At 40.5% G+C, this 21988-nt stretch overlaps 2 protein-coding genes and 1 long non-coding RNA gene across 5 annotated transcripts in view; 2 read left to right on the forward strand and 1 right to left on the reverse strand.

Moving 5' to 3' along the window:
- The first annotated feature begins 4028 nt into the window (after window positions 1-4028).
- The window catches only part of LOC114917296 (uncharacterized), a 56903-nt gene continuing 38943 nt past the window's right edge, over window positions 4029-21988 (forward strand). Inside the window, exons 1-3 of one of the 2 annotated variants that reach the window (XR_010668719.1) lie at window positions 4029-6218; window positions 6331-6435; window positions 10338-12498. This is a non-coding gene — a long non-coding RNA (uncharacterized lncRNA). Of the gene's footprint in view, window positions 6219-6330; window positions 6436-10337; window positions 12499-21988 lie in introns of those variants that run through there. The other variant, XR_010668720.1, reaches the window with a different exon arrangement.
- Window positions 6965-8900, reverse strand: LOC136182683 (uncharacterized). The gene has a single exon (XM_065963398.1). It carries the CDS (start codon window positions 8852-8854, stop codon window positions 8036-8038), a length of 819 nt encoding a protein of 272 aa, XP_065819470.1. The 5' UTR covers window positions 8855-8900; the 3' UTR covers window positions 6965-8035.
- Window positions 14874-21988, forward strand: part of LOC109997814 (adhesion G-protein coupled receptor F1) — a 39349-nt gene continuing 32234 nt past the window's right edge. For both annotated transcript variants that reach the window (XM_065963393.1, XM_065963394.1), the window contains exons 1-5: window positions 14874-14992; window positions 15140-15175; window positions 19219-19437; window positions 19516-19647; window positions 19743-19921. In XM_065963393.1, the coding sequence (XP_065819465.1) occupies window positions 14926-14992; window positions 15140-15175; window positions 19219-19437; window positions 19516-19647; window positions 19743-19921 (633 nt within the window). In that variant the 5' untranslated portion in view covers window positions 14874-14925. The remainder of the gene's footprint in view (window positions 14993-15139; window positions 15176-19218; window positions 19438-19515; window positions 19648-19742; window positions 19922-21988) is intronic.

A 21988-nucleotide genomic window follows, 5' to 3' on the forward strand; every position in this document is an offset into this window, starting at 1 on the left:
ATGTCCTCTTTAAAAAAAATCAGAGGGGTGGAGCAGCAATTGTAAAAGTGCGGGTGTTCTACTGCTAGTAAATTACCACACTCTAACAAATCAACACATTCTGTTTCATTTAATGTCCAATAACTAATGTTAGCTGACACATCACACAACAAGACAAAGTTACAAAAGATAGTTAGACACTAACTTTATGAACATCCATTGTGAGTAACCCAGTTAGCTAAAGGCTTTATATGCGATTTTTTGATCCAGCAGATGTCGCCCTTGAGCACCAGCATGAAACCAAAACAACTCGCAGTACATTGATGTGTTAGCATGCTGATGATAGTGATCTTTACTATGCTCGTATTTTCACACTGCATGTAAATTTACCCGAATTGAGCGTGATCTAGAAACACAGTTAAGCAGTGAGTACAGTATGTTATTCTTCTTTTCTCTAGTCCCTCAATTAAAGAACTTTTATACGCGAGGGGAGGAGTCTGCTGCCGTCCCGGCAATGTAAACAAACTGAAGACAAGACTCGGAAAACTCGGAAAACATCACAGACAGTGGGACTCGGGTGTTACACCCATTGTAGACATTCATGACTCACAGAGTTATTTTCAGAGGAAAATTTATACTACATTTAAGTGTGAAAAATCGCATGTAAAGCCTTCAAGCTCTAAAAACGAGATTCAAAACTGCTCTATGTGATGCTTTTATTTTGCTTACGGTATTGCTGTATGCCTCAGTCACTTTATTTCTGGTCTTCATATAAAATGTGCTTTTATTTTGAAAAACTGCAAAGGGGACTTCCGCTTCATCGTAAAGTTACGGGAGTAAATAAATACAGCTAAAAGAAAAACCAAGAGGAGAAAATTTTACGCTTACATTGTTTTTTGAGGTGGATTTATCTTAAAAACATTTGTTTGGGTGAGTAACTTTCTTTCAGAAGGATGCTACATGTTGTGGATCCATTTGTTAGCTCTAAGCTCTGACTCAGCCAGTGATGAGTGAAAGGAGGATTACTGCTAAATGCACGTCACTTTACCGTGCTTCAACTGTAACCAAACAGCTATGATTGGCTTAATTGTCACTTAATAAATCTTACTTGACCAATAGGTTTTCATCGATGACTCCACTGGTAAAAAGTCAAAAAGTGTGGGGGATAAAAATACGTTTCAGTGACAGTGTGGGTGTCGCAACACCCACAACACCCACAGGTGAGACGCGCCTGATAATGCATATAGAGGAAGTATAAAGAAGAAGTATCAAGACAAAACTGTGGTTTTGGTCTTGTGTTGGTTAAGACATTCTATGTTTTGAAACAAGTTTTAGCGTGATGGTATTACTGGTTTAATCACAAAGGGAGAGGACCCAAAAGTAGCCTTTTAAAATTAATTTAACAGACAAAAAAATAAAATGTGTAAACTTAAACCAATTTAAGCTACTGAGTTCTACTGAACAGTACTTTTTGTTTAAAGGGGACAACAATCCACTTGCACAATGTTTTTGAACATATATTTGGGTAACTTGAGTGTCTATGGCCACTGTGTCAAATTTTCTCCTCTTTATTCTCGTTACAGAGAAGTGATGTCTTCCGCAAGATACCGCTGAGTAACCATGGTAACATACGGTTCCCTTTTCCACCTGAGAGAGGGAAGTTTTTCCCAAAGCCTGCTGCTGTATTTCTACCCTACACCTTGATGAAGGAGACTTCATTCAGCTGCGAGTGTGACTTCTAACTGAGTGCACTCCATCACGGAGGGGGAGGGTGTAGGGGTTGGATTGAAAAAGGGCCCTAGACCATGTGCATATAAAACTTCCAACTTCCTGTTCCTAAAGGAAGTGATGCAAAACCACCCCTATACAGTAGGGGGGGCTAAATTACAGAAAAACTGAATATTTATAAAACATTACAAGACATTACAATAAAATAAGAAATTACATAAACACAACATTAATTAAAACCGCAAGCGGTGATGAAGGGCCCTCGCACCCCTGTGCATGTCGGGGTGTGTCACGACCGCGGGAGTGCAGCTGCAGCTTAATGTGGCTAATTAGCAGGCCGTGCAGTTCGATTTGTGTAAAAGTCGTAGTACTGGCATGTTGAAATAAGCAACGTAATGAAGATCACATGAAATTTTGACTTAGAGCAGTTCAGGCTGGCACTGTCATGATAGCTATGAAATTTGGAGGAAATTGAGCATTGTGTATAGGATGTAGTACTTACTCTTTGATGTAGGGGGCACTATGGTTGAAGTTGACTATTGTTATGTCAATGTGTTCAAAGGCCAACCCTGATCATACAAGTAAAGTTTCAATCAGATCAGACAAAGTATATAGGATGTAGTACTTAGTCCTTGCAGTAGGGGGCACTACGGTTGAAGTTGACTATTGTTATGTTAAAGTGTTCAGAGGCCAACCCTGATCATACTTGTTAAATTTTAAGCAGATCAGACAAAGTAGCTGAGATGCAGTACCGCCTCTTTCCAGTAGGGGACTATGTTAATGGCATAATTCGTGCTCGGGCCCTATTAATCATTTGGGTTCCAAGAGGGTCCTACGCACTTGTCAGTGCTTCGGGCCCTAATAATAATAATCACTAGGGTTTCAAGAGGGTCCTTGCACGGTTCGTGCTCGGGCCCTAATAATCGCTAGGGTTTCAATAGGGTCCTACGCACTTGTCAGTGCTTCGGGCCCTAACTAAAGGTTTTCTCCAAAATGTCTCCAAACTTCCCATTCTCCACATTCTCACTTAGGTCTTGCATTTGCAGAGAAATAAGATATATTCTGTGAATATAAACTGAACTTGACTAAAGAGACATTCAAGATACTTACTAGGCAATGTGATGAGAGCACCTCCTAAAAGAGCTTCACATCAACGTATTTGAGGAAACATAATGCATATAGAGGAAGTATAAAGAAGAAGTATCAAGACAAAACTGTGGTTTTGGTCTTGTGTTGGTTAAGACATTCTATGTTTTGAAACAAGTTTTAGCATGATGGTATTACTGGTTTAATCACAAAGGGAGAGGACCCAAAAGTAGCCTTTTAAAATTAATTTAACAGACAAAAAAATAAAATGTGTAAACTTAAACCAATTTAAGATGCTGAGTTCTACTGAACAGTACTTTTTGTTTAAAGGGGACAACAATCCACTTGCACAATGTTTTTGAACATATATTTGGGTAACTTGAGTGTCTACGGACACTGTGTCAAATTTTCTCCTCTTTATTCTCGTTACAGAGGAGTGATGTCTACCAGGAAAACTCAGGGGGGGCTCATTGCATTTAAAGAGACACACACACCAAAACGGAGCGTTCTGAGAGAGGTGGTTTATACAGGGTCACAAACCTCCTCTGGTGCTTGATTCATGTTATATTTTGACCAAAGCACAGCACAGATGTTTCATTTAACCACATGGGACTGTTTGAAAAGGTGGAGAAGGTGTACAATATGTCCTCTTTAAACAAGATCATCAGCATTATTAAAGAGGAAATATTTCTGAAAAGACAGTTAAGTGTGTCTGAGGGCTTTTGTAAAGTCACTTTCTGTCTGTCCTTTCATCATGATACATGCACCCTATACATCCGCCATGAGGAGCATACAACAGAAACACCTTTACTTGACCCTGGGAAAGGCACATTTTTCTAATATTTAACATTTGAAAGCAGGTTAACAGAATAGTTACTCACTTTATTATTCTCAATTGATTCAAATATTGAGAGAGAGTTAGGAGAAAAATTGACTTTTATATGTCTGCACTTTCTTCTCTTCTATAGTGGCTTTACTCTGGACCTCTTCTTTGCCTGCTACAGGTCAGTCCTATTTTCATGAATTACTTCATTTTCACCATAGCCTGTATTCAGTCTATTGTGCCTGAAAGGTGGTCAGTACGACGGAGGATTAGGGCCACGTTAAAGAAAAAAAAGAATCTAAAATTTCAAGATTAATCTCGTAAATTCATGAGTATAAAGTCATAAATATACAACATTAATGTTGTTATTTTAGTCTATAGTTATATCAGAAGAGCAGCCGCCTGTTCAAAAATGACAAACGTGGAGCATCTTTTGAAGTTATACTTTGATAGAGGTAAACCACACATTGTTTTCGCACATCATCATCACAGTGTCATATGTATCAGGACCCTGAAAAGACATTTCAAGAAACTGGGGCTTCTCGGAAGAAAGAACCACAATGACTGGGAGGAAATTGTCTCTTTTGTGGCAGAGGAAAAGGCTTTAAGGGTTCTCCTTTCATCATTTTCACACAGGCCAATGGCTGCTCTTTTGATACAACCTTTTAGAATAATAATTTAAATTAAAACCGCAAGCGGTGATGAAGGGCCCTCGCACCCCTGTGCATGTCGGGGTATGTCTCAACCGCAGGAGTGCAGCTGCAGCTTAACGTGGCTAAGCAGCAGGCCGTGCAGTTCGATTTGTGTAAAAGTCGTAGTACTGGCATGTTGAAATCATAGACTGTAAAAATAATGACAAGGTCCCCGGTCTAGTGAAGCTTTTATTTTTAGAGCTCCCCCTACTGACTGGCTGCAGTATAGGTCATAAACCCCGCCTCCTCAATGATAACAGATGGGATGTGGGTCAAACTGTAAAGCTAAAATACTCGTCACATAAATTTTTTCCAAACATAAACTCTGCTGTGATCATTAGTTATTATCACCCTACATTGTGTTGAAGTGCTCATTTTTCTGTAAAGTAGTTTTTAAATAAGTTATTTGAGATTGAAAAACGGGATTTCCCGTCATATTTGACGATGATTGACAGCCGCCGATCTTGCGTAGCTCTCTTTGTGAATAGCAAAAGTTACGTAGTGAAGGAAATCCGAGACGCCATTGAATTTTTCCGTTCAGTTTTTTCGTCTTTTTTAAGCTGGCAAAATGAGTTGTTCTGCAGTAAACTGTTCTAACCGACCTGTGGGAGCTAAGGGATCTTTGCAGATTTTTCGGTAAGTAAAAAAGTGATTTATGTGTCATTGTTTGGTTAAAGTCGTTATCTAGCTAGCTAACACATAAGCAGTCTGAAGTTAGCTGAAATATTGTAAAGCTAGGTTACTGATCCGGCATGATTTATCTTTCTATTTTATTAAATGAGCAAACCTAATAACTGACATGCTATGTTTCTTGATATTGTTATATCGTTATTGTGATTGAAATTGTATTTAAAACCAAGAATCGTTATAAAAATCTGCTCACAGATGCGGTTCATTGACTGTACAGTTATTTTACAGCAAAAATAAATAGTCTGGTAAGGTCTCAAAAAAGTATGTAGGGCAAAAACAAAGTCACATAATTGTAATCTGGCCTGCATCATTACTAATGTGTACATGTTTACAGTCTGAGTGATAAGTGGGCTATACCAAGAGTAACAGGTTTTACTTTCACCGCTGAAATTCATAGTACTATATACGAGGGTAGAATATTTCTCTAGCTATCCAGATTAAACTAAAGGTAAGATCTGATTTAATACAACTGTTACTGATTTAAGAGACTAACCGAAACGTGAACACAAACATCAACAACCGGCGGTGGTGTAATGTAATATTAACCGAGCATCATGCTGCTTAAACGTGATAAATATTCTGCATTGTCTCCCACACACCAATTCAACAGTCACAAGTTGATCATATCGTAAATTTATGACACTCATTGAGAAATTGTTCTAAAAATGTACAAAACCTGACAAACATTGCGGTGATTGAGACTGTGTATCTGTATTTATCACCTTTGAAAGGAAGGTGTTAATGCAGGAGACCAGTGTTACACACAACAGGCTGCTGTTACGTTAGTTAGGAGGAGACATAGGCACAATAAAAGAAGGCATAAAGATCACGTTTTCCCCCACACATGTTAATATGTTTTAAATGTCATGCATTTATTTTTGATTTCGCTTCAATAATCGTTAACGAAGAGAAACACCATGATTAAACTACAGGCTATTGTTGCCTTTTTATAGCCAAAGAAAGCTGAACATTCACAGCCTCTGCATTCAAATATGGCTGACAAAATGATTCATACTTTGCATTGCACACAGTACATCATTTGATAAATAATATGAAGCTCTATTATTATATTTTTGCACAGTTTTCCTTTAGGTGGTGGTGACACAGGCAGACTTGAGCAGTGGGTGGTGAACATGAGACAGAAGAACTGGAGACCTACACCATCATCTCGTCTTTGCAGTGTTCATTTTGAAGAGCATGCGTTCACCATGAACTCAAAGGTTAGATAATTAATGACATGACAAGTGACTTGTATTTTCATTGCTGTCAGCATCATGTTTGTGGATACATGAATGTGATTTTGGGAAATTATTTATTTCTTACTGCCTGTAGGGAAATCGTTACCTAAAGACCACAGCTTTCCCTACTCTGTTTCCAAGTCATCATTTGAGGACTTCTGATGCAAAACACAGGATTTTGGATAGTTGTGACACCAAGGTAAATCCCCCGTCATTTTCAAACAGCAGGTTTTCTGGTGACAATAAAGAGGATTCAATAGTTGACCAATGTTACATCAGCTTGACTTCTGCTGCCGATTACAGCAATGCCATCTTGAATAACAATGCAAAAGGAAATTTCCCTCTTAGCATTGACATTTGTCAGGCTGACACTGCTGTAACAGTGGATAGAAATATAGAAGATCATAGTTATCAAGCAACAACATCAACACAAGCAAAACTTGACATTCAAGAGGATCACTGCTACAACCTGAAGTCTCTGAGAGAAAACAAGTCATCAATCAACTGAAGAAGAAGCTATTGATATCAAGTCAATGTGCATCTTTGCTCGAGTCAGTTGATGAAGTACCAAAACACATTTTGCGGAAGATACAACAGGGAAAAAAGTCAGCTAAGTACTCAGAGGAGCTGAAGCAGTTTGCCACCACACTGCACTTTTACTCTCCAAAGGCAAATGAGTATGTAGGTGACAACTTTAATAAAGCTTTACCACACAGTCACACCATCCGCACAGCTGATCCAGGATTTACTGTAGCATCTTTTACAGCGCTAATAGGTCATGTACAGGCAAACAGAGAGAAGGGAAAAGAAACAATCTGTGCTTTTCAATTAAATTCTATTTATTTTGTATAGCGTCAACTCATAACAAGTGTTATCTCAAGACACTTTACAAAAAGCAGGTAAAATACCTTACTCTTTGTCTGTTAACATTACAAAAGAGCAGGTAAAAAGACCTTACTCATTGTTATGTTACAAAAAGCAGGTAAAAGACCTTACTTATTGCTATATTACAAAGACCCGGCCTATCCATCATGAACACTTTAGCAAAGCAGCAAAAGTTACAGTGGTAAGAAAAAACTGCCTTATTAAAAGGCAGAAATCTTCGGCCGGATCCCCGGCTCATGACGAAACAGCCTTCACAGGCCTAGACTGCGCCGGGGTTGGAAAGGGATAGGGGGAGAGATAAGATAAGATGCAGGAGGAGGGATAGGGAGCAAGGGGGTGGGGGGAGGCAGACCGTCCATCAATAATCTGGTGGGGAGGGGGGGGGTGGGGTTGTTCTGGCAGGCCGTCAACCAGCGATCTTGAGGAGCCTAAGAGAGCTCAAGAGCTCTCAGGAAAGTAGGTGGTTAGTGACTGAGATTTACAGATAGATACATGCAGTAATATGATGTACTGTATATAAACAGAGAGAGAGAGAGAGAGAGAGGAGCTCAAGGTGCCAGTTTCCCCGGTAGTCTAAGCCTATAGCAGCATAACTAAGAGCTGGTCTACACCAGCACTAACTATAAGATTTATCAAAAAGGAAAGTTTTAAGTCTATTCTTAAAAATACAGACTGTGTCTGCCTCCCGGACCACGGCTGGAAGGCGGTTCCAGAGGAGAGGAGCCCGATAACTGAAGGCTTTACCCCCCATAGTACACTTGGAGACTGTAGGTACCACCAGCAGGCCTGCACTCCGGGACCGCAACGCTCTCGAGGGACAGTACGACACTAGTAGCTCTTTCAGGTAAGATGGTGCCTGGCCATTTCGAGCTTTGTAGGTGAGAAGAAGGATCTTGAATTCTATTCTAGACTGTCTAGGGAGCCAGTGCAGAGAAGCCAGGACAGGAGTGATGTGGTCCCATTTCCTGGTTCTGGTCAGTACACGAGCTGCAGCGTTCTGGACCAGTTGAAGAGTCTTTAGAGATTTCACATGACATGCGGCTATACATGTCATCAATGGTCTGATTTGGGAGGGGTCCAGAGAACACTACGGAGTCCGACATCGTCTTAGCAAAAGTACACACCGACTCCACATTAACCTTAGTAACTTCCGACTGGCATAGTCGGGAGTCATTAGTGCCGACATGAATTACGATTGTATCAAATCTACCTTTAGTCTTTGTCAGCAACTTTAAATGAGATGCGATGTCGCCCGCTCTGGCCCCGGGTATACATCTAACTATACCTGCTGACTTCGCTAGCTTCATGTTCCGGACTATGGAGTCTCCAATAATCAGAGTTTTATTCTCAGCGGGTGTGTCGCTGAGTGGGGAAAATTTGTTTGAAACGTGAAGTGGTTGGTGGGGAACTGTGTGCTTCGATTTTCGACTATGCTTCCCTCGGACAGTAATCCAGCCACTGCCTCCCGGCTGCTCGGGAGCTACCGGGGGGGAAGCCAAGCTATGTCGGCCCGCACCGGCTACAGGTGGCTGGCTAACTACTGCTGCATACGATGACTCTGACTCAATGGTGCAGAGCCGTCTCTCTAACTCAGACACCCTCGCCTCCAAAGCTAAAAATAAACTACATTTCTTACATGTATCATTATCACTAAAGGAGGACGAGGAGTAACTTAACATCTGACACGTAGAGCAGGAGAGAGCAGGAGAGGGAGAGACAGAAGAAGAAGCCATTGTAAGGCTAACTGCTAAGCTAAGCTATAAGTGTAGGTACACAGTAACACAGTACAGAGGAGAACAGAACAGAAAATGATGCAATACGCTCACCCGTAGTTCGCTGCTCGGGCGCTGCTCTGCTCAGGCGCTGCTCACTGCTCTGCTCGGGCGCTGCTAACAGAGAGAAGGGAAAAGAAACAATCTGTGCTCTCAAATAACAAAGCAGTCTCAAATCTTTTTGAGGAATTACAGCTAAAAAAATCTACTTTGCATACAGTACATCCTCTGATAAATAAAGTGAAGTACTTTGATTGCATTTCTGTGGTGTTCCTGTAGGAGACCATGATGCAGCCAGACTGAAGCAGCATGTTGTGAAGGTGGACGCCATCATCTTGTCTTTGCAGTGTTGATTCTGAAGAGAACGCCTTCACATAGGACTCAAAGGTAAAATGATCTCTCATATGATTGGACCGTGTTATTGTAACCTCTATCAGCATCAAAGTAATTTTAGTAACAATTTATAATCCTTCCTAAAATGTAAGCAAGACTAGCAGAAGATTTTAACAGCCTCTATGGTTCTGAAAGAAGTTCATGTTTAAATTGTTCTTCTGTCTGTCTTCAAGGAAATCAATGCCCAAAGGAAACAGCAGTCCAGACTCTGATTCCAGCTCCGGTGACGTTCTGCACACAAATTGGCTGTCTGATTCGTTTAATGGGTAATTACCACACAACACCAAATCAGTACATTGAATTGACTTTTTTTTTTTGCCAAATACTGAAGCTACTTCTGTATATTTCTCATGGAGCACAAGAATCCAACTGACTGCAGTTTCTGCTCACACTGTTGAAATCATGTCTCACTGTTTAAGTTTCACAGTTGTACTGTGAGTAGTTAGAAATAATAAATCAACAGGGGACATATGTCGTGATTATATGAAAATATTTAACATTAGTTTAATTTATCAGGCTGGCCCATGTGATGACAGTTTAAAATAATCTTCAATAGAAAGTAGCAGGAACGGGGCATTGGTGGCACAGTGGTTAGTGCACACACCCCATGTATATAGGCTATAGTCCTCAAACCAGAAGGCCCAGGTTCAAATCCAGCCTGTGGCTACCTTCCTGCATGTCACTCCCCACTCTCTCTCTCCCAGATTTCCAACTCTATCCACTGTCCCATCTCTCCATTAAAGGCAAAAAAGCCCCAAAAAAAAAAAGAAAGTGGCTGGAACACTTGTCTTAAAACATAAATTCATAAAGCTGAACATATTATTGGATTTATCCTGTATTATTATATATTTGTTTTTCCTCTTAAATAGTTCTCCTGTCTTTAATAGGAAAACAAAAACATTATCAGCTACTTATTTATAAAGGCAAACTTTAGAAGCTGAAGTTTAGCAGAACCTGAGGACAGATCTGATTTCAGGTCTGAAGCATAAACATCACAGTAAAAATCATTATACTTTACATTTAACTCCATGATTGTTTTTCTTTATTACAGAAGATGCCCTCAGATTCAGATCCATCAACAACCCCTGACAACATGGAGGACTCGTCCCCTGAGTGTTTCCTGTCCTCTCTCGATGGAGTTCTTCTCTTTAGTCATTAACTCTTGAAAACAGCAGCACAACATGCCAGACTGTTTGACAAGTCTGTGATTGAATAAATGGAAATGGAATCTCGTGCGTATCTTGCTATGCTTATTGGCTTTAAATGTTTAATATTAAATAAGTTTGAAGGCCATTTATCTCAGACGAGACCGGCTGACACAAGCTGAGCTCGTCTGTTAGCTTTGCTGTTGTCTTAGCTGTTGTTGGTCAAGAAGAAATGAATGTCAGTTCAAGGCCTTTTCAAATGTGAGCTATAAACTTAACTGTTAAATTATTTTACTGCGACCAACACTTTGTCGTTCTCCAGTTAATCAGAGACAGTCAATTCAGATTTTAAAAAAGTTTATTTAAACATTTTATGAAAAAAAGAAATCCAAATAAAAATCAAATAAAGTATATAAATCCTGGATGATTTTTTGACTGTTAAAATATGATGGAAAAGCAAATCCAACACAACCCTCCAGCATTTGGCCTTTCAAACACAGGGTAACATCATGTAAAGAAAAATAGCACCATTGAATATTGACCTGGATCTCTGTGTTTTATCTGAGGATGACTATGGTAGCCTTCTCACTGTTCACCTTCAGTTGTCGATCAGCTCCTCTGGGTGATGGCAGAGAGGACTCTTCATCTGGGAGAGCTGCTGGTGTAAGGTCATTTCTACCACAGTGGATGAGCAGGGCATCTGGCACAGCTCTTAGTCCAAGCACAGGTGAAAAAAGGAGGAGGTTCCTTCAAACTAAGCGACCCCAGCCTGACCTCTGTAACAGGTGTGCAGATGAAGGTTGAAATGAGTCATTTTTAGGTTCTGTTGATTATAAAATGGAAAAGAAAACATCACCTTTCTATTTAACATTTAGCTGGTGTATGACTCAGTGTGATTTTTATTTAATTTTAGGAGACTGTATTGTTAACAATAGCTTGTTTTTACAATCCTCTTATGAAACTTCAAAAGAATCACAGGATATATAACTTTTTACAGATGTAGAGGGATTTTTTTTAAAACATAGTGTGTTTAAATAATAGACTTTTATTTATTTATTTTGATTTACAATGTTATTCCCTTTATTCCTTTCGATATACATCAGGCATCATATCATCTGTTCAAATTCAAAACACCATCATGCTAACTTTTTATGTTTTTTCTTTATTTGATTGTTTTTGGCTACATGTTACTTCCAATCCATCATAAGACATATCATCATAATTAGTAAACATATTTATTATTATTATTATCCCTGTTTCCCCTTTCTTTTTTTCTTCTTTTTTTTTATATATATACTGCTCTTTCCTCTCTCTCACACACACACACACATACACTCTGTCATACCACCCAAACAAATCACCACAGAGCTGTTTTTGTTGGGGAGGATGCTCAAGAGAGAGGGGCATGACAATAACAATACGGGGGGTGGGGGGGGGCTCCCTCCTCTGGGTCTGGTGGCCCCTCCCTCTCGTGTGCTCGCTGAACAGGCCGGGTCCTGCAAGCGACAAGTCCCTTCCTGAGGGTCTGGGGGCTGCTGCTGCAGGACCCGGCCAAAGAAAAGAAAAGAAAAGAAAAATAATAGCTTTGCCTCTCCCTCTATCCTCCCCTCCAATAAAATAACGTTCAAACCAACCCCAAAACTTCCGCTAAAACATAATCATTACACAAACTCTCACCTCTCACACCACATCATTGTTTAACATCAACATATTCAACACATACCACTGCTCAACTCTTCAACTCTCTTCCACCTCTCAAGTCCCCCTTACTAAGCACCTTCTCTCCCTCCCCTTCTCTCTCTCTCTCTCTATCACTTCTTTCACTTTTTGTATCCTTTCTTAGGTATTTCATATAGTTTTGTAGTTTTTCTGTTCGTAGTATGATGTGTGTCTATTGATGTCTTATTTTGCTGTCTTTATTTGTCTTATTTAGTTTTATTTTTTACTGTATTTTGGAGTCGTTGTCCTGACCTTGTCTGTTTGTTTTTTTGTGCCTCATTTGTATATCACCAGTTTGTCACTTTATTGCACCTAATGAAAAAAATAAAAAAAACAAGTTGCAGCAAGTATTGAATACAATTTCACTAGGACAGAGTGACTTCTACTGAGCTCAATGACAAACTATCTTCTGCTAACTATCTTCTTCTCGAACTGTTGCATGAATCTTCCTCCTTAAGCTGTCTCAGGGGAGGTGGGATTGAAGTAAAAGCTGCGCGTGCTTTACCGCAGCTGTCTGTGCTGTAGGAAACAGGCATCCTGATGTGCTCACTGATGCTTCACCTTGACTTTTAAAGCGGACGCATCACAGACAGCAGTGACAGCAGACTATCCTGAGGCTGCAGAGAGGAGGGAGATCAATGATGAGACTAATGATGCCGTGCATCAACTCACTCCTGAAATAGGAAGAAGGGGGTTCAGTTATGGTGATAATAAAAGTATCACAGAACATCTGCTGCCAGAGAGTCAATTATTAAAATAAAGTGATGCACCATAATTAAATGGAACAGCAATGTGTTCAACAATCAAGAATACATATACATGGACATCATAAATGCTGTCTGTCATAGCTCAAATGCCTAACAGGTTTTCAAACAGTTGCTTTTTCTTTTTCGTTTTTTATCTAGCAGAGCAACTAGCATATGTTTGGAAGATAGCATCCATTCTTCATTTAGCCCTGTGTTGCTCTCCAGAAACTCCTGTGGGAATCATGGAGCTCTTTAGCTGCTAAATGCGAAGAAAAAAAACAAAAAACAAATTAAATATTAGACTTTGAATATGATAGTTTGTTGTACTTACACATTTCTTCATAAGACTCGTAGACCGTGAGAGCGTTTTCAGCGTAGCTGGGCTGCGTAAGTCATCAGAGCAAGTACGCTAAATGGGCGGGGCGTGTTACCAGGGCTCCTGCCCCCGGACCCTACTGCGCAGACTCTGGCTCCAAATGACGGCAAAATCGCAAGATGGAAGCGCCCCTAAGCGGCGTATTTTGGCTTCAAGAACGTTGAGTGGGAACAGCTACAGTGCGCGCCCACTGGTTGAAATAAGCAACGTAATGAAGATCACATGAAATTTTGACTTAGAGCAGTTCAGGCTGGCACTGTCATGATAGCTATGAAATTTGGAGGAAATTGAGCATTGTATATAGGATGTAGTACTTGCTCTTTGCTGTAGGGGGCGCTATGGTTGAAGTTGACTATTGTTATGACAATGTGTTCAAAGGCCAACCCTGATCATACAAGTAAAGTTTCAATCAGATCAGACAAAGTATATAGGATGTAGTACTTAGTCCTTGCAGTAGGGGGCACTACGGTTGAAGTTGACTATTGTTATGTTAAAGTGTTCAGAGGCCAACCCTGATCAAATTTTAAGCAGATCAGACAAAGTAGCTGAGATGCAGTACCGCCTCTTTCCAGTAGGGGGCGCTATGTTAATGGCATAATTCGTGCTCGGGCCCTATTAATCATTTGGGTTCCAAGAGGGTCCTACGCACTTGTCAGTGCTTCGGGCCCTAAAAATAATAATCACTAGGGTTTCAAGAGGGTCCTTGCACGGTTCGTGCTCGGGCCCTAATAATCGCTAGGGTTTCAATAGGGTCCTACGCACTTGTCAGTGCTTCGGGCCCTAACTAAAGGTTTTCTCCAAACTATCTCCAAACTTCCCATTCTCCACATTCTCACTTAGGTCTTGCATTTGCAGAGAAATAAGATATATTCTGTGAATATAAACTGAACTTGACTAAAGAGACATTCAAGATACTTACTAGGCAATGTGATGAGAGCACCTCCTAAAAGAGCTTCACATCTTTACGTATTTGAGGAAACATAATGCATATAGAGGAAGTATAAAGAAGAAGTATCAAGACAAAACTGTGGTTTTGGTCTTGTGTTGGTTAAGACATTCTATGTTTTGAAACAAGTTTTAGCATGATGGTATTACTGGTTTAATCACAAAGGGAGAGGACCCAAAAGTAGCCTTTTAAAATTAATTTAACAGACAAAAAAATAAAATGTGTAAACTTAAACCAATTTAAGATGCTGAGTTCTACTGAACAGTACTTTTTGTTTAAAGGGGACAACAATCCACTTCCACAATGTTTTTGAACATATATTTGGGTAACTTGAGTGTCTACGGACACTGTGTCAAATTTTCTCCTCTTTATTCTCGTGACAGAGGAGTGATGTCTACCAGGAAAACTCAGGGGGGGCTCATTGCATTTAAAGAGACACACACACCAAAACAGAGCGTTCTGAGAGAGGTGGTTTATACAGGGTCACAAACCTCCTCTGGTGCTTGATTCATGTTATATTTTGACCAAAGCACAGCACAGATGTTTCATTTAGACCACAGGGGACTGTTTGAAAAGGTGGAGAAGGTGTACAATATGTCCTCCCTTAAAAAAAATCGTCAGCATTATTAAAGAGGAAGTATTTAAGAAAAGACAGTTAAGTGTGTCTGTGGGCTTTTGTAAAGTCACTTTCTGTCTGTCCTTTCATCATGATACATGCACCCTATACATCCGCCATGAGGAGCATACAACAGAAACACCTTTACTTGACCCTGGGTAAGGCACATTTATCTAATATTTAACATTTGAAAGCAGGTTAACAGAATAGTTACTCACTTTATTATTCTCAATTGATTCAAATATTGAGAGAGAGTTAGGAGAAAAATGGACTTTTATATGTCTGCACTTTCTTCTCTTCTATAGTGGCTTTACTCTGGACCTCTTCTTTGCCTGCTACAGGTCAGTCCTATTTTCATGAATTACTTCATTTTCACCATAGCCTGTATTCAGTCTATTGTGCCTGAAAGGTGGTCAGTACGCCGGAGGATTAGGGCCACATTAAAAAAAAAAAGAATCTAAAATTTCAAGATTAATCTCGTAAATTTATGAGTATAAAGTCATAAATATACAAGATTAATGTTGTTATTTTAGTCTATAGTTATATCAGAAGAGCAGCCGCCTGTTCAAAAATGACAAACGTGGAGCATCTTTTGAAGTTATACTTTGATAGAGGTAAACCACACATTGTTTTCGCACATCATCATCACAGTGTCATATGTATCAGGACCCTGAAAAGACATTTCAAGAAACTGGGGCTTCTCGGAAGAAAGAACCACAATGACTGGGAGGAAATTGTCTCTTTTGTGGCAGAGGAAAAGGCTTTAAGGGTTCTCCTTTCATCATTTTCACACAGGCCAATGGCTGCTCTTTTGATACAACCTTTTGGAATAATAATTTAAATTAAAACCGCAAGTGGTGATGAAGGGCCCTCGCACCCCTGTGCATGTCGGGGTATGTTTCGACCGCAGGAGTGCAGCTGCAGCTTAACGTGGCTAAGCAGCAGGCCGTGCAGTTTGATTTGTGTAAAAATCGTAGTAGTGGCATGTTGAAATAGGCAACGTAATGAAGATCACATAAAATTTTGACTTAGAGCAGTTCAGGCTGGCACTGTCATAACAGCTATGAAATTTGGAGGAAATTGAGCATTGTATATAGGAGGTAGTACTTACTCTTTGCTGTAGGGGGCGCTATGGTTGAAGTTGACTATTGTTATGTCAATGTGTTCAGAGGCCAACCCTGATCATACAAGTTAAATTTCAATCAGATCAGACAAAGTATATAAGATGTAGTACTTAGTCATTACAGTAGGGGGCACTATGGTTGAAGCTGACTATAGTTAGGTTAAAGTGTTCAGAGTCCAACCCTGATCATACTTGTGAAATTTTAAGCAGATCAGACAAAGTATCTGAGATGCAGTACTGCCTCTTTCCAGTAGGGGGCGCTATGTTAATGGCATAATTCGTGCTCGGGCCCTATTAATCATTTGGGTTCCAAGAGGGTCCTACGCACTTGTCAGTGCTTCAGGCCCTAAAAATAATAATCACTAGGGTTTTTCCTGATTATACCAGTGAAATTTGGAGCAAATTTGACAAAGTATATCAATCATCAATCAAACTTTACTTATATAGCACCTTTCAGACAAATTAAATTGCAGTTCAAAGTGCTTATTGTATATAGGAGGTAGTACTTACTCTTTGCTGTAGGGGGCGCTATGGTTGAAGTTGACTATTGTTATGACAATGTGTTCAGAGGCCAACCCTGATCATACATGTGAAATTTCAATCAGATCAGACAAAGTATATCGGATGTAGTACTTAGTCCTTGCATTAGGAGGCGCTATGGTTGAAGTTGACTAATGTTATGTCATTGTGTTCAGAGGCCAACCCTGAACATACCTGAGAAATTTTAAGCAGATCTGAGAAAGTATATATGATGTAGTACTTAGTCCTTGCATTAGGGGGCACTATGGTTAAAGTTGAATATTGTTATGTCAATGTGTTCAGAGGCCAACCCTGATCATACCTATGTAATTTCAAGGAGATGAGACAAAGTATATCAGAGTTACAGCCACTTCCTGTTTGATGGTGATGTGATGTGTGGACTTCCTGTTGAGTTTTGGGCGTGGGTTGAAGAGGCTTTTTTGTAGGTTTTGTCATGTTGGAAATGCATAGTGAAATTCAGAATTGTAGGTTCAACGTGCTGCAGGGGCTGAATGTTTTAAATATTGTAGGGGGTGCCACTAAGCCATTAAGCCACGCCCACTCACTTAAACGGTATAAGATGTTTGACTTTACTACCAGGATCATATGTATGAAGTTTCGGGACAGTACGACTATGTTAAGCCCGTGAAAAAACTACTTCCTGTTTGATGGCAAGCGACGCGTCTGTATGGCCACAGCGTTGGACGTAGGCATTTGAGCTTGAAAGGGTTTTATGGCCAAGGTGTTAGCATGGTGCACACCAATTTTGAGAGGAAAATTAGCTACCGTGTAGCAATGGCTAATGCTAATTGTGAAGCAGTAACTTCCTGTTGTGAACAGGTGGCGCTGTGACTAATTAAAAAATGTCAATCATGGATGTGTTCAGGGCGGGTCCCGTATCATGCATGAGAAATTGTAATATGATTGAACACTAGATGTCAGAGATATAAGCATTAACTTTTTTGGCAACTTGCCAAAACGCTCCAAAAACTTAAAATGCACGCCACGCCCACACCCTTTGACGAAATAACGTGCAGCGCACAACGAGATATGATGAGCCTGTCTAGAACGCACTGACACTGAGTTTGCATCGATCGGATGAGCGCCCTCGGACAAGTGCGTTCAAATAGGAAGGCTGAAATTTGTGATTTTGAGCGATTTTGGGTCGTTATCGTTAAATTCAACTTTAATTTGCGGACTTCCTGTTGGGTTTTTTTGAAACGCTGCAAGAGGATTTTTAGTCCTGACAAGCTTAATATGCGTACCAATTTTCGTGAGTGAAAAAACCCTTAATGGGGAGGCCATTTTGAAAATTTCAAGGGGGCGCCACTGAGCCATTTTGCGAACTCCGTTTACGAAACCACCAAAATATCAAATTTTTCACGAGGCCTGATGACCATGGAAAGTTTGTTGAGTTTTCAGGCACGTTCAGGCCCTCAAAAGTGGCCGCAAAGTGGCGGATGAAAAATAATAAAAATAATAATCGCTAGGGTTTCAAAAGGGTCCTCGCACAGTTTGTGCTCGGGCCCTAATTACAAAGAAAAATTTGGTTATCAGAAAACATCAGCATTAAACAGGGCCTCTCTTTTATTCCCTTAATCTTAAGAATGAAGTGTCATACATTGCGCAGGAGGTGCGCACTGCGTCCTCTGTGGACCGGGCGCTCTACACTCGCTGTTGTTGCGCACCAGACAGCTGGCCAGCGCTGTGTCTGATCGGACATAAATGCCCTGGAAAAAGGTATCGAAGACGGGGGTACAAACAGTGGTGAGGTACCCCAATCCAAGCGTCCTACAGAGTAGCAGCAGCGGGCTTTAGAGGGAGGTGACGAGTGCACTATGGAAAGGAGCGCAAGCTGGGGTAGAGACACACAACCCAAGAAAAAGGAAATCCCCAGTTTAAAATGTAATGTTGGTGAAAAGAGGGAAATAGGAAGAAATAAATGTCAATGTTGAAATTCTATAGAATTCAGAGGCTGTGAATGTTCAGTTTGTTTTGGCTGTAGGCTATGGCAACAATAGCCTGTAGTTTAATCATGGTGTTTCTCTTGCTTAACGATTAGAATATTGAATCAAATAAAAAAATGAATGCATGCCATTTATTTTTCTGTCAATTAAAACATGTAAACACGTGGGGAAAAATGTGATCTTTATGCCTTCTTTTGTTGTGCCTATGTCTCCTCCTCACTACAATAACAGCAGTCTGTTGTGCGTAACACTGGTCTCCTGGATTAGCACGTTCTTTTCAAAGGTGTTAATTTCACAATCACCGCAATTTTTGTCAGGTTTGGTAAATCGCAATGCGTGTACTAACTTTACTTGTTTGCATTTTCTCCTCCCAGTATTTTGCACGTTAGGGCAGAAACGCACCATATTGCATATTCATTAAGGCAAACGTACTAAATGGACAATGCATGTTGTTTTGCTCATTTGAAAGACGCAATCCTCACTGCGTGCCATTAGTTGATCAGGTAGCACTTTTTTTGCTGGTGGTATCAACTTTGCACACGTTTTAAGACACGCAAACCTTTAGTAAATCTGGCTCCAAAAGTACTGATAAAAACACACAACAAAACGAATCGTAAATATCACAACATGAATAAAACCCAAAGTATCAAAGCATGCATAAAAGAATGTACAATATATTAATCAGAAAATACACTTCTGCCTTGTTACACGTCCTAAAAAATCCTAACCCGGTGTTGCTACTTCACATTAACTTTAAATCCCCTTTGATGTTTAGGTCAATATGAATGTAGGCTGAAGTCAGAAAATGGCAAGAAAGTCTTCAGAGAGAGATCCAATCAAAGCTTCACAGTCCAAGAGCAACCTCTAATACGACTGACGCCGCTCAGCAGACAAATCCATTGTGAGGTCATAAGAGAAGTGAAACTAGAGTGCTCTGTCAACGAACCCTACACTGTTGAGTTGTACTTAGTACTCAGTACTCAAAACTTTGAAGGTAAGCCTGAATCAAACAAAAACCAAAAGGCTAATCTTTTATATTTTATATTCATATTAATAAATACAATTTTTGCAGTCTTAGGCACAGGTAATTCTAGCAGCTACTCGTTTCTCATCCCCATCTGTGAAAAAACGAAACATACATTCACCTGTCAAGTGTTCGGCCGCAAAGAATCAAAACGAACTACGCTGGAGATAACTACAGGAGGTAAGTGTTGATTAAAGGGAATGAAATACAGATCAGATCAAAATATTTTTCTTCCCTTGAAAGTAATGTTGTTTCATTCATTTCTTTGTTCCTAGATCCTGTTTGTGAAGATGATGTATTTGGTACTGGAAATCTTGGCCAGATGGCCGTCGGTTCCTGTGAACGTGACGAGGTGGGAGAGAGGAAAGGAGTTTGTCAGGAAGATGGATCATGGAGAGAAGTTGAAAACAACTGTATCCTAGGACCGGTTCAGGAGCTGCTCCTGCAGTCTGAGGTGAGGAATTTACCAGCACATGCTGACACAACATATTTTTAATAATAATAATTTGGGGGCCTCAAGCAAACTCCTTGCTGCTCCAGCCTTTGTCACAAAAATCAGGCTACTGGTAACTTTTTCTTTTCTAAAACTATTATTGTAGAACCACAACGACGTCTGAGCTTCAACTGTATTATCTTTGTCTTTGCATTAATTTAGGACAACCTGTTCTATGACATTACAATTAAATTACAATAAAGAATGAAGGCTTCATCTAATAATTGTGTTATTAGTCGACATCATAGAGTGTATAAAGATTATTATTAATTTACAGTTTATACTAATATGAGTGTAAGAAGAATCTACATAAAGATTTTTACAGAATGGAGACCGCTAGGGTGCGCAGGGATGTAGGACGCGTTTCTCCACTGCTCCTGGGAATGTGACTTACTTTTAAAAACTTTTGGCAATATCCTGGTCATTTATAGTTCCAATACACAGAGTATATATTTACAAGTACTGTAGGTGACTTTTGTCAACCAAAACGACCAAAATGTCTTCTGCTCGTCAAAAATCGGAGCCGGCAAGAGCGCAGCAAAACATTGCCCTGTCCTGAATCGGCTGCTCAACAGGTTGTTGATTCTAGTGCTAACGCTCTCTATGCCGAACTTCTGAAATCCATGATGGACTCCCTTAAAGCTGATATTTTCGGAAAACTATCCGACTGTCATGCAGTCCGAGATTACCTCTGTTCGTAAAGAGCTGAAAGAGTCGATAGAACCACTGAAAAAAAAAGTAGAGCAACATGGGCTAACCATGCTAGAGCTCGAGCAAGGAACTACTGACCATAGTTGCCGTATAACGGAGCTGGAGGCTACTGTTAGCAAGCTAACAGCTAAAGTTGGGCATCTGGATGATCGATGTGAGGACCTTGAGGGGAGATCCAGGAGAAACAATATCTGGCTTGTGGGTTTACCGGAGGGATCGGAGGGGCCCCGTGCTACTGAATTCATTGCCCAACTTCTAGAAGAACTACTTCACCTGGATGAAAAGCCGCTGCTGGATTGTGCCCATTGGATGCTGCAGGACAAGCCTAAAGAGGGAGCTTCACCCCGACCATTTGTGGTGAGAGTGTACTACTTTCACCTTCGCAACGAGATTCTTCGCCGAGCTGGGGAACTCTCCCCTCTCCTTTATCGAGACAGGAAGATTTCCATCTTTGCTGACTACACTTCCACTGTCGCTAAAAAGAGGGCTGCCTTTGGAAATGTTAAGTGGCTACTCCACTCATGCCTGGGCATCAAGTTTGGGCTGCTATTCCCAGCTACACTCAGAATAACACTGCCGAGCGGAGACACACTTCGGTTTGAGGACCCAGCCTCTGCAAACGACTATCTCAACAAGCACCTCAAGAAAGCTGTCACCCCAGGTGATGTTTGAAGAGACATAGCTTATGTGAGTTTATGCTGCTGGTTAACTGTGCCTTCATTCATTTGTTTACATTGACTTGGACTACATTTCCCAGTAAGGCATTGCTGCACAGCGCGCTACAGGGTGACTCAGTTAGCTGTCATTTATGGCTATGTTTCTCTTTTTTTCTCTATAGATACTCTGTTTATACTATACGTGTTCATGTTTGACTACGTCACTTTTCTCCCTCAGGTAGCTGTGCGTTATAGCTTATATATAGCGATGGCTACGATGGAGCGTTTAGCACGTCTTATAAGGGTTATTGCGCGTGTCTCGTTTGGGGAGACACTTCTGCCAGGGTGGGTGGGGGCAACGTGGTTAGTTTACCACAAGGGAATGTTCTGTTTTGTGTTCTTTGTCGGTTTTGTGGTGGGTCTGCTTGGTCGACATATGCAAAATATATACACTAAATATTGGTTTCGTATCTTCACATCACTTTTTTTTCTCCAGTCCTTGCTTCTCATGACATTGCCATAGCTTTGCCCAAATTATCACAGCAGGATAGGGGTGGGATAAAATTTTGCAGCTGGAACTGCAGGGGTTTAAATAATCCCATTAAGCGCAGCAAGGTCCTGCACCATCTTCAGCACCTGGGTACCCAGATAATTTCTTTTT

Source organism: Labrus bergylta, chromosome 15, assembly GCF_963930695.1.
Source record: "Labrus bergylta chromosome 15, fLabBer1.1, whole genome shotgun sequence".
Classification (NCBI taxonomy): Eukaryota; Metazoa; Chordata; class Actinopteri; order Labriformes; family Labridae; genus Labrus; species Labrus bergylta.